The sequence below is a fragment of the Polypterus senegalus genome, chromosome 4, assembly GCF_016835505.1.
Source record: "Polypterus senegalus isolate Bchr_013 chromosome 4, ASM1683550v1, whole genome shotgun sequence".
NCBI classification, from domain to species: Eukaryota; Metazoa; Chordata; class Cladistia; order Polypteriformes; family Polypteridae; genus Polypterus; species Polypterus senegalus.
Window position 1 is genome coordinate 234323017 of NC_053157.1, and position 14529 is coordinate 234337545.

The 14529-nt window shown below is 39.9% G+C and overlaps 2 protein-coding genes across 2 annotated transcripts in view; one reads left to right on the top strand and one right to left on the bottom strand.

The window, feature by feature from the left end:
- Positions 1-14529, top strand: part of LOC120528149 (zinc finger protein 721-like) — a 230053-nt gene that overhangs the window by 156149 nt on the left and 59375 nt on the right. The window lies entirely within an intron of this gene.
- LOC120528153 (gastrula zinc finger protein XlCGF26.1-like) lies at positions 684-11365 on the bottom strand. The gene is made up of 3 exons (XM_039752221.1): positions 11253-11365; positions 6292-6846; positions 684-3691 (listed from the first exon to the last, which is right to left on the bottom strand). The coding sequence occupies exons 2-3, from the start codon at positions 6701-6703 to the stop codon at positions 2382-2384; spliced, it is 1722 nt and encodes a 573-aa protein (XP_039608155.1). The 5' UTR covers positions 6704-6846; positions 11253-11365; the 3' UTR covers positions 684-2381.

Here is a 14529-nt window from a genome sequence, read left to right on the forward strand (position 1 = left end):
AGAGTCTGATAATTCAGCTATCTGTTTTGAGAAACAGAAACTGAAGGAGAGAGGAAGGGATTAAAAATATGTACATATCTGTATCTAATTATTTTTACAATGTCAGGTATTTTCAGCTGACAAGCTAATGTGGTCATCACAGGTTGAAAAGAAAGGCATTTAGCGAAACCAGTATCATGTCAATATGGATCCCACAGATTTGGAGCACCAGAGTCTTTTACACCCTCCTTCTCTATGGTAAGTCAGTAAATGAAGGTAAGAAAATGAGGCAGCTCATTCATAGGCGGTATGGGTTGAGGGGTAAGGATTCCTGCTCAAGTTCCAATTGAAGTCTGGATGAGGAAGAGGAGCTGGAGTCTCCTTCCAGAAGTGTTAAAATCCCTTCTGAAACAAAGATGAGAGTTTAAAGTCTCCTCAGACTGAGTTAAACTGTCCAGAATTGTTAAAGTCAGTGGCTGCTAGAACTCTTGCGGGGTCCTAATTTGACACCAGGTTTTGAAGTGGTAAATACCGGGGTCAAGTAAACTTGATTAATGATGCCTGAGCAGCGTCATGTCTTACACTTGCACTGTCCACTGTTTACATGTCAGTTCATGATTATTTTAGTGGGGATGCCACAAATCTCTGCAGCCTTGGCCTAGTCTGTGCAGCACCCACAGAGACACAAAAACATGAGAGAAAAATACTGTATAAATCATTAATTTATTAAGAAAAACAAGAAATATTTTCAAAATAACTGTGAGTACATGAATCCCACTAACACAATCAACAAAACTGAGCACCACAACCCAGCAGTCTAGAATGAGCAGTATGTCCAACAGATGAGAGGAACAAGAGGAGTGAGGAGGGGCCTCTGTGAGTAGATTCAGTCTGTCAATAAGGTCAGATTGTCCTGCTGAAGGCAGTGAAGGGTCAAGACATGACACAAATGTCACATCAGAAGTGCAACTCTGACTAACCTGTGAGCAGCTTCAGTGATGAGTACAATCCCCAGTGATGCAAAAAGACAAACTCCTAGACAGAGACAGCAGTCTGATGAGATGGGAGTTCAGTAGCCGATGATAAACACTGACGCTCCAGTCCTTGATGAGGCCCGTCCCATTTTAGTTGGTGTGTGTGCTGATCGAGGCGTCCTCCCACCAGACAGAGGACCCTCTTTTCTTCTTCTTATTCTTCGTATGTGATTTAGGTCATTGGTAGACCTGCCACCTACTGATCTAGATTGTGACGTGTAGAAAGTGCACACGACTCTACTCTCTGCACTTAAATCCCCCGATACAATCCCATGTTTTAATACACAGACATCTTTGTGATGCACCCTCTATTCTCCTAAACAGACCCATAACATGTGTCCTTGTTCCATCACCTCTTTCCTCTTTAATCTTCACTTATATGGCATGGTCACTGTCACTGCCTTGTGTCATATGTGGCAATTTCAAACAATGTTGGATTTAACCCATCTGGCCAGGCCTGAGCTGCCAAAATGCCAACTTCCATGTTCTGATGTTTTTCACCCACCAGTATCATGTCACCTTCTTCTCAGTCCCATGCAGATTGTCTTCCTTTTATTTCTCTATAACAGACATTCTGTTTAACTAAGCCCTTTGCCTCTCCCTTATTTAATAAAATATTTATGTTAGTGTCCTGGATTTTCATGGCCTGTTTGGTTAGCCGTTCCCCTCTATGCCCAAATGAATCCCACAGAATCTCCAACACTTTTACTGTCACAATGTCTGTATCTTCTCCTTCATGACATCTGCTGACATTCTGATACTGCAATCCAAAAGCTGATAACAAATCATCATATGCATAACACACTAAGCCTGTATAGCCCCTGCTGCCTGATGGGAATTGTAGTCCCCATGTTGGCAATGCCACACAGTAAACATGAAACACAGTCTGCAAATGCAGTCCTGATGGAAACTGAAGCAGTAATCCAAATGAATCATGGAATGACGATGCAAGTCAGGAAGGACACAAAGAGAATTACAGCTCGATCAGACCCATATCTGCAGTTTAGGTCAATTGTGGATGATGTGGGGGTCCAGCTGGTGTGCTCCAGCACCAACATAATCATGTCAGATTTATTTAGTTTATGTTGAAATGCTGCCCTCCAATCCAATAATATGATCATGTGCCTTTAATGTCAGAGCGCCCTGATGTTGACTGTCATTCCTCCTGTTCAATGACTGAACTGCCCTTCACCTAAGACTTACTAAGGCCCACACAACTAATCAGCAGCTTCTCCTAGTTTTGACAAGCTATCAAATCTTGGTACCAACATGAGGTAAAGAAGACGAGATCTATAGAGGATTATTTTTTCAGTGTGAAGTCATGAATGATTGTGAGGGCTGCTGTTTTGAGAAAATCATCTGCCACACTCACAACTGCAGAACAGTGTGGGTTTTTATGTGAGTCTGAAGACTGCGGCTATGGGAGAATTTTTTGCCACATTCAGAACAGCTATATGGCTTCTCTCCTGTATGAATTCGTGTGTGTTGCCAAAGACTACTACATCTGTTGAACTGTTTGCCACATTCAGAGCAGGAATAAGGCTTTTCTCCTGTATGAACTCTTTTGTGACACTGAAGACCACTACGGTTCGTAAAACGTTTCTCACATTCAGAACAGGCATAATGCTTCCCTCCAGTATGAATCTGCACATGCTGTCGAAGAGAACTACTGCTAGAGAATCTTTTGCCACATTCACCACAGCAATATGGTTTCTCTCCTGTATGAATTAGTGTATGCTGGCGAACAGCGGTACTGGTGGTGAAACGTTTGCCACAATCAGAACAACAATATGGCTTTCCTCCAGTATGAATTTGTGTGTGTTTGCGAAAAGCACCACTGCTGGAGAACCTTTTGTCACATTCGGAACAGTAAAATGGTTTCTCTCCAGTGTGAATTTGTGAGTGCTGGTGAAGGCGACTACTGGTGGCAAATCTTTTCCCACATACAGCACAGCCATATGGCTTCTCTCCTGTATGAATTCTTGTGTGGCTCTGGAGAGTGCTACTGTCAGCAAATCGTTTGCCACATTCAGTACAGCCGTAGGGCTTTTCCCCAGTGTGGATTCTTTTATGTCTTTGGAGACTGCTACTGTCTGAAAATCTTTTTCCACATTCAGAACAACAATATGGCTTTTCTCCAGTGTGAATTCTTGAGTGGCTGTGAAGTGCACTACTTTTAATGAATCTTTTTCCACATTCGGCACAGCCATAAGGCTTTTCTCCAGTGTGGATTCTTTTATGTTTTTTTAGACTGTAACTGTCAGAAAATCGCTTGCCACATTCAGAGCAGCAATGAGGTTTTTCTCCAGTATGAATTCTTATGTGTGCCTGAAGCCTGCTGTTATAGAGGAATCGTTTACCACATACAGAACAGCAATGTGGCTTCTCTCCTGTATTAGCTGACTTGAGGTCTTTACAATTTGACTTGTTTTTAAGAGTTTGTCCACACTCTTGTTCACCACGCAAAGCTTCTTGGTCTGCATAATACATGAGTTGTTGGTCAGCATTGATGGCTTCTATTACAGAAAGAGAACTAAACTGCAATGATGCTGCTGTCAAATTCTCTGATCCTCTTGTTGATTGTGTCATCTTCCTTTCGTCCTGCATGGGTTGCAGTCTATACCGAGGAGAAGTCTCCACAAATAAAGATGAGGAGAAGTTGCCATTGTCATGGAAATCTACAATGGTACAAAGAATTCAGTTAAACATTTCAAGAAGAAAAAAACCTTAACATTGGCTCCAGCAGACCCTCGTCTCCCTGTAGTTAGGATATAACGGGTTGGATAATGGATGGATGGATGGATAAAACCTTAACATGAGATAAGTGAAACACTGGTTGGCGTTTCTATGCCTCAGTTCCACTACTGGGGGCATTCCAATAGGAGTAATTGAGACTTATCTGAATAAATCCTGTTTGAATAAACCTCATTTTCAAATTCAGACTTAGTCAGCTCCTCAAATTCAAAGTGCTTACTGTGAACTCAAGGTGGGCCGAGTCCATCTACAGATATGTGTGCACTAGTGATATTTAAGCAGCCCTGACAACTGATTTGTCAAGAACATCTGTGAGGGATCAAAAAGATACAGAGGAGAGTGTGACATCTGCAGGATGAGCACTTGTGACTTTAAGTCTGAAGCAGATGGGCCACATGGTGTATCATGGGATAGCTTTTACTTAATTGCCATAAAAGAGAAGAAAACATGAGAGACATAGGTGGTCTGTTAGTCAGTTGATCAACAAATAACACCTGATTTATAATAACACAAAGGAAATGCATCCAATAATAAGAAAGTGAGAAAGGCTGTGTGGCAATCCATAGCGGACTGATCTCTAAGTACATTACAATTCTGAAATTGTGCACTGCATAATGAAATGTTAAAAAAAAATATTAAATGTAAAAAATTCCTTTGAATTGACCAGATTAGTTAAAAAAAAGTGCCCACTGATAATGTCAAACTTTCAAAATACTTAAAACAATAACATATTCAGTAGCAATATGACAAATGAAACCGTATACAACAAATATGCAGTATGATATGCATTTAGCAGCCAAGACAAAAAGAAAGCTGTAGCTTCTGCCACAAGTGTGGTGCCCCTAATGTCACTCCTCATGATTAGTTTCTCCTGATCAGAAAACCCCAGTGTGTTTTAAAAGGACTGACCTGTGCTCTCTGATGCTGTGAATGATTTGTATTTTACACAGTCAGTGTGTAAGGAGCCCACCAGCACCGTTATTCACACATGAGTGTATTGCGACCGTGACATTTGTGAAGCACAACACAACATTAATTGTGTCACTGATACAACTTTGGAGAAATGCGTTTTACATGGATTCTCTTACCCAAAAAAAAAAAAAAAATGATATAATAGAAACAATAATAATTCTTTACATTTATAGAGCGCTTTTCTCGCTACTCAAAGCACTTGGCATAGTGAGTAGGGGGCAATTTCAACCATCTCTAATGTGCAGCATCCGCCTGGATGATGTGACGACAGCCATTTTGTGCCAGTGCACTCACTGTTAGGTGGTGCAGGGGTGAAAAACATTTAGCCAATTAAAGAAAGGGGGTGATTAGGGGGCCAGAATGACCAGGATATGGTGGGCAACTAAGTCAGGCCATTAAGATGCACCCTACTCTTTACAAAGGGATCTTTTACGACCGCAGATAGTTAGGACCTTGGTTTTTACATCTCAGGCAGACAAGCATCCCGGCCAGGGGAGAGAAAGGGTCCAGACCTGGAAGTGATGGCTGAAGAGAATGGACAGGCAGTCCATCGGATGAAGATGTCCTGGGGACTCTTCATTCCCCCAGGATGCTAGATGGTGGTATCGGTACCCAGTAGGGCATGCTGGGAGATGTATTCTGGCAGAACAGCCCTACTGGGATCCGTGGGAGCCGCAAGAGGGTGCTGCAGGGAGTTGTATGTCCAGGAAGTGCATCCAACGGGCAGTAGCCCTGGCACCGGAAGTACTACCAGGTCCACAATAAAAGGGACCGCAATCTCTTAACCAGGTGAGTCGGAGCTGGGAGGAAGGAAGGCAACACTCGACTGGAAGAAGGCAGTGTGGTGGTGGTGACATGGGTGGTATTGTAAAGAGAAAGAAAACCTGTGCTTAGTGCTTTTTTACTTTTGAAGGGATTGATTTGAATAAACCATCCTTTATTTGAACCCGGGACTCTGTATGTGTGTTCATGTTGGGATTTGGGGCTCGCTGACGCCCGGTTTCACCAAAATATCTATTCTGGTCCCAACTGTGCACTAAATTATTGAACTTTCCCACATATTCTGTAGGCGTGTATTCTATAAAAATCAGCATAAGGGCAGTGGAGGAGGTGAGTCTGAGGGCACAATCACCACATGCACGTTACTCCATCTGAATGACATGGGACACAGCATTGGAAAAGGACAGGAACAGTCTGACCAAAATCACTCCATTAGATGGAATGATGTTTTTCCCCTTTTTTGTGCTTTTTACCCTAATTAGAGCACAGTTGCTAAAATACACATTTTTAAGAAGACATGATGCTTATTTCATCATGAATAATATTGGTCGGGTTTTACTTCTAACGTCACAGCTTTACTGTATGTGACAAAATTAAGTACTGGACACCTTCAGGTTTTTAGATTATTACTTGTTAGGTCAGCAATGGTTAATTGTTTTGTACCTAAGCAGCTTGTCTCTATTTGTGTCTCTCACTTTCATTTTGGCTTATCACGCATAATCTGTAACTATTCTTAGTTTCACATTGCTTTACGTTTATTAGCATTACTTACTTATCCCAAAGTTCTTGGATGGCTGCTGCTCTTTTCCGTCTTTCCCATCTCCTTCACTGATTTTCTCTTCAAACTCAGATTTCAGCTCCATAGAATTCTGCCGGGTAGCCAGGTGTCCTGTATTTGTGAACCAGGGCAGCAAACTGGAATGTGATTCTTCAGAAATGTCCTGCTTGAAAACATTTCGAGTTTCATGCTTTTGCAGTTCAAGGCGAACTGAGAAATCGTCAGAATCCCCAACCGTAACTTGAACAATTTCCCCATCAGATTCCTCCTCCTCCTTAAAAAATGGAATTCCTCCTTCACAATCCTCCAACTTCACGCACACAGCCTCAGGGGATCCCCCCTCACAGTCCTCTTGTTTAATGTGCTCCAGTCTTTTAACCATTCCATCATAACTGAGTGAGGCCATTGCTGTGTGTAAAACTCTTCTCTCTCCTCCAAGTGTCTGCTCTTCTCTTCTAAGATTCCCTTCTCACGTGGACAGCCCTGGCCTGGAGGCCCTTAGAGGCCTCACTGCATGAGTATGGAACTGGGATAAATGGTCCTTTTGACCTGTCAAAATGAAAGTCACAAAATTATTTCAATAAGCTGTTAAAAATATCTTCACCACATTTCAGGCTTAACTAAACACTAAGAAACTACTGACTAAGTTTTTTATGAGAGACGAGCTGTGCTCCCTGGCTTTGCCATGTTATGTTTTAATATTTGCTGTGTTAACTGACCTCCCCAGTGTCATATGGCATCTGCTAAGTTCAACATAAACTCGTCATCTTTCTTCTCTACCCTTGCACCTTTACAAGTCTTTTGAGTGTTTATGTGACTCAAAGGTTCTTTTGGTAATGCAAACAAACATGAAATTGGAGGACAATAAAGGAGTCTTGTTTACTAGAAAAAACTAAATGTCCACGTGGACTGGACAATTATTCTTAAATGTTTAATGGCTTCTGAGTCCTTGTCTTCAATAGTCCTCCCATTGCTATCTGTACTGAGTTTGCATGTTCCCCCTGTGTCTGGCTGGCACTGCTCTGAGGACTCCAAAGCCCCCAGTTAACCCCCCTCACCACTGCCCCATTAACCAAAATGACTGCATGTTATAGCTGAATGGGGACTTTGAATTAACCCAGCGTCACTACGTGAGTGTGCCCTGTGCTGGACTGACACCCTGTCCAAAGATGGTTCCTGTGTTGTACCTGATGCTGATAGGATAGGCTATGGTCTCGAATGACTAAGGCCAGAGCAACCATATGGGCAATTGGGAGGTTGCCAATAATGATAAACATTATTATTATTAGTAGTAGTAACATTATTGTTATTATTAAATTATTATTATTATTATTAGTAGTAGTAGTAGTAGTAGAAGTAGTAGTATTGCTAGTAGTAATAGTATTATTATTATTATTATATTGTTATTATCATTATTTTTAATATTAGTATTATTATTATTTTCATCATAATATTATTATTAGTAGTAGTAGTAGTAGTAGTAGTAGTAGTAGCAGCAGCAGTAGTACTAGTAGTATTGCTAGTAGTAATAGTAGTAGTAGTATTGTTATTATTATATTGTTATTATTTTTAATATTAGTATTATTATTATTATTATTATTAGTAGTAGTAGTAGTAGTAGTAGTAGTAGAAGTAGTTGTAGTAGTAGTAGTAGTAGGAGCAGTTTTGTTATTATTATTATTAGTAGTAGTAGTAGTATTGGTAGTATTAGTAGTAGTATTGTTATTGTTATTATTATTATTATTAGTAGTAGTAGTAGTAGCAGTAGTATTGTTACTATTATTATTGTTAGTAGTAGTAGTATTGTTAGTAGTAGTAGATGTAAAAGTAGTAGTATTGTTATTGTTATTATTATTATTAGTATTATTATTATTATTATTAGTTATTATTATTGTAGTATTATTATTATTATTAGTATTAGTATTGTTATTATTATTATTAGTAGTAGTAGTACTAGTAACAGTGTTATTATTATTATTATTATTAGTAGTAGTAGTAGTAGTAGTTATTTTTATTATTATTAGTTGTAATAGTAGTATTGTTAGTAGTAGTAGCAGAAGTAGTAGTATTGCTAGTAGTAATATTATTATTATTATTATATTGTTATTATCATTATTTTTAATATTAGTATTATTATTATTTTTATCATAATATTATTATTATTATTAGTAGTAGTAGTAGTAGTTAGTTAGTTAGTAGTAGTAGTAGTAGTATTAGTAGTAGTATTGCTAGTAGCAGTAGTATTGTTAGTTATTCTTTTTATTATTATTATTATTATGATTATTATTATTAGTAGTAGTAGTATTGTTTTTATTATTATTATTATTATTATTAGTTGTTGTAGTAGTATTGTTATTATTATTATTATTATTATTATTATTAGTGTAGTAGTAGTGGTATTATTATTATTATTATTATTAGTAGTAGTAGTAGTAACAGTGTTATTTTTATTATTATTAGTTGTAATAGTAGTATTGTTAGTAGTAGTAGTAGTAGTAACAGTGTTATTTTTATTATTATTATTATTAGTAGTAGTAGTAGTAGTAGTAGTAACAGTGTTATTTTTATTATTAGTAGTTGTAATAGTAGTATTGTTAGTAGTAGTAGTATTTGTTGTAGTAGTGTTGTTATTGGTTTTTATTATATTATTATAAAAGGTACCAGAGCAGTTCTTCCGAGTGATGCCATAGGGAAACTGTTTTTGGCTTCCTAAAGGCCCATCAAAATGAAGGTTCCAGAAAGAACTTTTATGTATTTCGATCTGTGACAGGCTCCATACTTCAAATTAACATGAATACAGGAGATGGTAATAGATTTGCAAAATATCAATGTCTTATGATTTTTAAAGGACTCTCACTGCAAACAACAATGCAGGATAAGTCCTAGTTTGTTTGTTTTTTTTTTTTATAAACTGTTAGTGTCCTGCTCAGCAGCCAACCACACATTAAAGATCCCCCGCAACCACATATTAGGGTGGTGTGGTGACTCCGAGTCTGGGATCTGCGCTGGCAATCAGAATGTTGCCAGTTCAAATCATGTAAATGTCAGAAGTGACTTGACTCTGTTAGGCCCTTGAGTGAGGCCCGAAACCTGCAATTGCTTCATCCTGATATGACATTAATCTGCATCCAGGTCCTCTAACTTACAGGGAAAACATGGGGGATAATGGCAGGATTGACACTCCAGCCACTGCAACAAAAAAAAAAAAAAAAAAAGACCCCTGTTCCAGTATGGTGCTGAGGTGTCACCCGCTTCACTCGGGCTTCAATCCAGGTGGCTCGTCGAGTGGTGGGTGCTTTTTTCAAAGCACCAATTTCGTATACAGAGAGCCCCTTTCTTAAATAAAATGACTCTTAGTCAAGCAATTGTTATTCAACGACTCACAGAGCCCAGTAAAGAACCATAAAGTGCCATTACAGAACCAGCATTTTTAAAAGTATGGGAAGTGACTGTTAGGCAGGGGTCTTGATTTTAGAAAGTGGACATTTTGTCCTTTGCCTGTTTTTTTATTTTCTCGTATGCAAAGTATAAGGAAAGTATTATAATCGTCCAAAGATATTTAATGAATCTCGACGTTTAGGACATCCCTGAGTGCAAAAATACCATTTTTGGAATTATGTGTGTGTGTGTGTATGTGTGTTTGTATGTAAACACGATAACCCGATTACTCTGTAACGTAGCTCAACCAAATTATGCATATAAGTATTAGATAGATAGATAGATAGATAGATAGATAGATAGATAGATAGATAGATAGATAGATAGATAGATACTTTATTTTTTTTTTAAACGTAGATTTCTATTAACTTTTGAGCTATTTCTGTTAAGCGGAAGTGGTACTTTACCTTTTATTCATGCATCTGCAGAGTCCGATTTATTCCATTTTTCTTTTATAATAATTGTTCACGATATTATTAATTTGATTTGTATATGAGAAAGTCGAGGGGAGAGCACTCCTGATTTTTTGTTCTGCACTCTTTAGATTTATAGTATTATCCTGTTTTTGTACAGATAGCTAAAACACATTGCACTTTTCCTTATTCTGTTATTTTTTTCTTCTTTGTACTTTGGACTTAAAGAATTGAACACTAACTGTAATTAATTTTTTCCCCTATTTCTTGTTGTGTATTTTGCTCATGTTATTACCTTGCTCTGGTGCATATGAGAAGAATAGAAGTTCCTAGGCCTTATTGTGTTTGTTTAATTCTGTTTTGTGCCAAAAGATAACTAGATAAAGCCATAACGAGTGTTGTTTAAGCCAAAGACACTAATTTTGCAATATTGTGAATCACAAATCCATACCAATCGTGAAGGATATCTCAAATTGTAACACTCCAAAGTAACTGACGAACATTGATGCAGGGGGCCGGGAGCCTGTGCTTTGAAAGCTCGTTTTTTTTTTTTTAATACCATTTAATACCAATAACATGCTTTAGGTGTTAAGCAAATTGCGTTTCATTTGTCTCCCTTGTGATTACCGAGGCACCACGGAGTCGTTTTCTGGCCCTACTCACGACCACCAATCTCCGTGTCTATATGGGATTTCCTGCAGGTACTCTACGAGTGCTACACACGCTTTTTTGGGATAAAGTTTTTGTTATACTTCCAAAAAAGAATCTCGGATTTTTGCAAATTCCTACACAAGCTAAATTCGAGTGGAATTCCAATGAGCGGACAGGACGGGTGCGAGCGAGCGTTTTACACAGCAATCTACGTGAATGTAAACGGGAAAGTGGAGGTGCGCGGCGACCGGACGGGGGAGAGCCGTTACCATCAATTTTGACGCACCTCGGTGACCGCGACTATCTCTGTCACTCTCACTCCTGCTCTCTCCTGGTTCATCGCCTACACGTTCTCCTTGTTTTTTTTTTCCCGTCTCTATGAGATTCCAGTTACGTCCTGCTCCACTTTCTTTCCTCTCGTCTCCCACCCCGCTCCATGATCCCGTTGCTCACCGGCACTTCGACTCCTTGATGTTCTGTTTCTTTCTTTATTTCTTTTCTCTTCTTCTGTTCCCTTTTGTCGCTGAAAGTGCAGACCCGCGCCTCATATGACAATCCGAGCGAAACAAAACGAGTCATCAATGAGCGACTCGACGAAGAGACGGCGCTCCTGTGTGGATCTGCTGGTGAACACCGCCATCTACTGGACAGAGAGAGAATTATTTATAATTTTAAAAATGCCAGGCTGATTTTTATTTGTTTGCAGAGTGCACATGCATCAGTGTCTGATTTTAATTTCAGGGAAAGAAAATGGGGAGATGACATGACGCTCTCTTATGGGAATAATAATTCAGCAGAACTTGTAATTCTGAGGATGACGTTTAAAGGGAAATATTAAAAAATGAAGTTCATGCATTTACAAAGTGGTTACTTTCAGTAGTTGAAAAAAACAATGATATCGTTATTTTAGAAAGCATATATAGTAGCAACTGTACTTTGGGAAAGAGAAAACTGATAAAAAAAATTTTAAGAACCAGATTTTGGAAATCTTAACATTTATAAATGTTAAATTGTTTTCACGGGGGACTGAAATACAATCATCCATCCTATACTGGCCTGCTTAGCAAATAAAACAAAAGTGCTACACTAATGTAAATCATTTATGCTCTCATTTAAATTATTTGGAGACATAAAATCCCGATAAAATGCACTACACTTGGAGTAATAAAGATGGATTTGGGCATCTAGGATTGATTTTGGGTACTGTTGTCAAAAGAGTCACTAAAACAAGTCATGGAAATTGATATTAAACAGTCTGTGCTCAGTGACATTCACGAGGCTCACCTGGGAGAAGGGATGTCTTTAATTATTGGAAGTGAAACCGCACACGTCTTGAGGGCCAACAATTTAAAGACAAAAGTGTGTGTTATAAAGGAATAATAAGACAGAGCCACACTCTCAAAATGATATGGAGAACAATGTGAGACAGCAGTGTCTGAATTATGAGCATTTGCTAATGGAATGGGAAAAAGAAATCGCAAAAATAGAAAGCTAAAGAGGAAACCATAATTTTAAAAATAATAACTGTCTATGAAAGCAAACATGGTGGGATATTGAAAAGGGCATAATTAACACAATTTGAAATGGAGTTGTTTAAAATATAAGGCCAGAGAAGCTTTTGGAAAGAGAAACTGAGAATCTAGATAGATAGATAGATAGATAGATAGATAGATAGATAGTGTCACACATGTGCGATTAGGAGGCAGTCAAAGAGCCTAAAGGTGAGTGAAACATCGCGAGATAGAGGGTTATCACGTGGTACTGACCCAAATCTCTTTTGGTCAACAGAACACTTGAAGAAAAATACTTCCTCCACTTCCAGGTTCCAAAATGGCCGCGACGACGTAACTTCCGGCCAACCATGATAACGTCAATCCCGGCTCCATCAATCCACCTCACTTCATTCCAATCATGATGACGTTGTTTCCGGTTCCTGTTTCCATCGTCATTTCCTGCCAACCATTTCCTGTACCATAATCCTGCTCTGTATAAAGCCACCATTTTTGTCAAAGAAAGTTGTTCACTGTTTTACTTTTGGAAACTCTGAATCATTTACATTCTTTATTGTCTGGACGACAATATATGGGGACGGTCCCCAAAACTTTGTTTTTGTTTGTGCTGTCTTCTTTGGAGAAGAATAAACACCACAACAGATAGATAGATAGATAGATACTTTATTAATCCCAAGGGGAAATTCACATAATCCAGCAGCAGCATACTGATAAAAAACAATATTAAATTAAAGAGTAATAACAATGCAGGTATAACCGACAATAACTTTGTATAATGTTAACGTTTACCCCCCCAAACCGGGTGGAATTGAAGAGTCGCATAGTGTGGGGTCTCCTCAGTCTGTCAGTGGAGCAGGACGATGACAGCAGTTTGTCACTGAAGCTGCTCCTCTGTCTGGAGATGATCCTGTTCAGTGGATGCAGTGGATTTTCCATGATTGACAGGACCCTGGTCAGCGCCCGTCGCTCTGTCACAGATGTCAAACTGTCCAACTTTACTCCTACAATAGAGCCTGCCTTCTTAACAAGTTTGTCCAGGCGTGAGGCGTCCCTCTTCTTCATGCTGCCTCCCCAGCACACCACCGTGTAGAAGAGGGTGCTCACCACAACCATCTGGTAGAACATCTGCAGCATCTTATTGCAGATGTTGAAGGACGCCAGCCTTCTAAGAAAGTATAGTCGGCTCTGAGCTTTCTTACACAGAGCATCAGTATTGGCAGTCCAGTCCAATTTGTCATCCAGCTGCACTCCCAGGTATTTATAGGTCTGTACCTTCTGCACACAGTCACCTCTGATGATCCCGGGGTCCATGAGGGGCCTCCTAAAATCCACCACCAGCTCCTTGGATTTGCTGGTGTTCAGGTGTAAGTGGTTTGAGTCACACCATTTAACAAAGTCCTTGATTAGGTTCCTGTACTCCTCCTCCTGCCCACTCTTGATGCAGCCCACAATAGCAGTGTCATCAGTGAACTTTTGCACGTGGCAGGACTCCAAGTCATATTGGAAGTCTGATGTATGTTGGCTGAACAGCACCGGAGAAAGTACAGTCCCCTGCGGTGCTCCTGTGCTGCTGACCACAATGTCAGACCTGCAGTTTTGAGACGCACATACTGAGGTCTGTCTGTAAGATAGTCCACAATCCATGCCACCAGGTGTGAGTCTACTCCCATCTCAGTCAGCTTGTCTCTAAGGAGCAGAGGTTGGATGGTGTTGAAGGTGCTAGAGAAGTCCAGAAACATAATTCTTACAGCACCACTGCCACTGTCCAGGTGGGAGAGGGATCGGTGTAGCATATAGATGATGGCATCCTCCGCTCTCACCTTCTCCTGGTATACAAACTGCAGAAGGTCGAGGGCGTGGTGGACCTGTGGCCTCAGGTGGTGAAGCAGCAGCCGCACCATGGTCTTCATCACATCTGATGTCAGAGCAACAGGCAGGAAGTCATTCAGCTCACTAGGACGTGATACCTTTGCGACTGGGGTGATACAAGATGTTTTCCAAAGCCTTTGGACTCTCCCCTGTTCCAGGCCAAGGGGTCGCCCATGTAACACCTGGCTGCGGCAGATAGAGGGTCATTTCATGAGGGTGGGACTGGACCGTGTGTCTGCCTGGGGGGTTGTACACCAGGATCCTGAGCTGTTTTGTCATGTGGTGGGTACGGCACAGCCCTGTACCAATGTATGCTCCCCAACCTGACCTGACCTGCATTTTGTTTACAG

Excerpts from the sequence above, each read along its gene's own strand:
- LOC120528153 (XM_039752221.1), bottom strand. The coding sequence starts at position 6,703 with ATGGCCTCACTCAGTTATGATGGAATGGTTAAAAGACTGGAGCACATT. Across the intron at positions 3,692-6,291 it reads ATCCAAGAACTTTGGGATAA|ATTTCCATGACAATGGCAAC; the intron begins GTAAGTAATGCT and ends GTACCATTGTAG.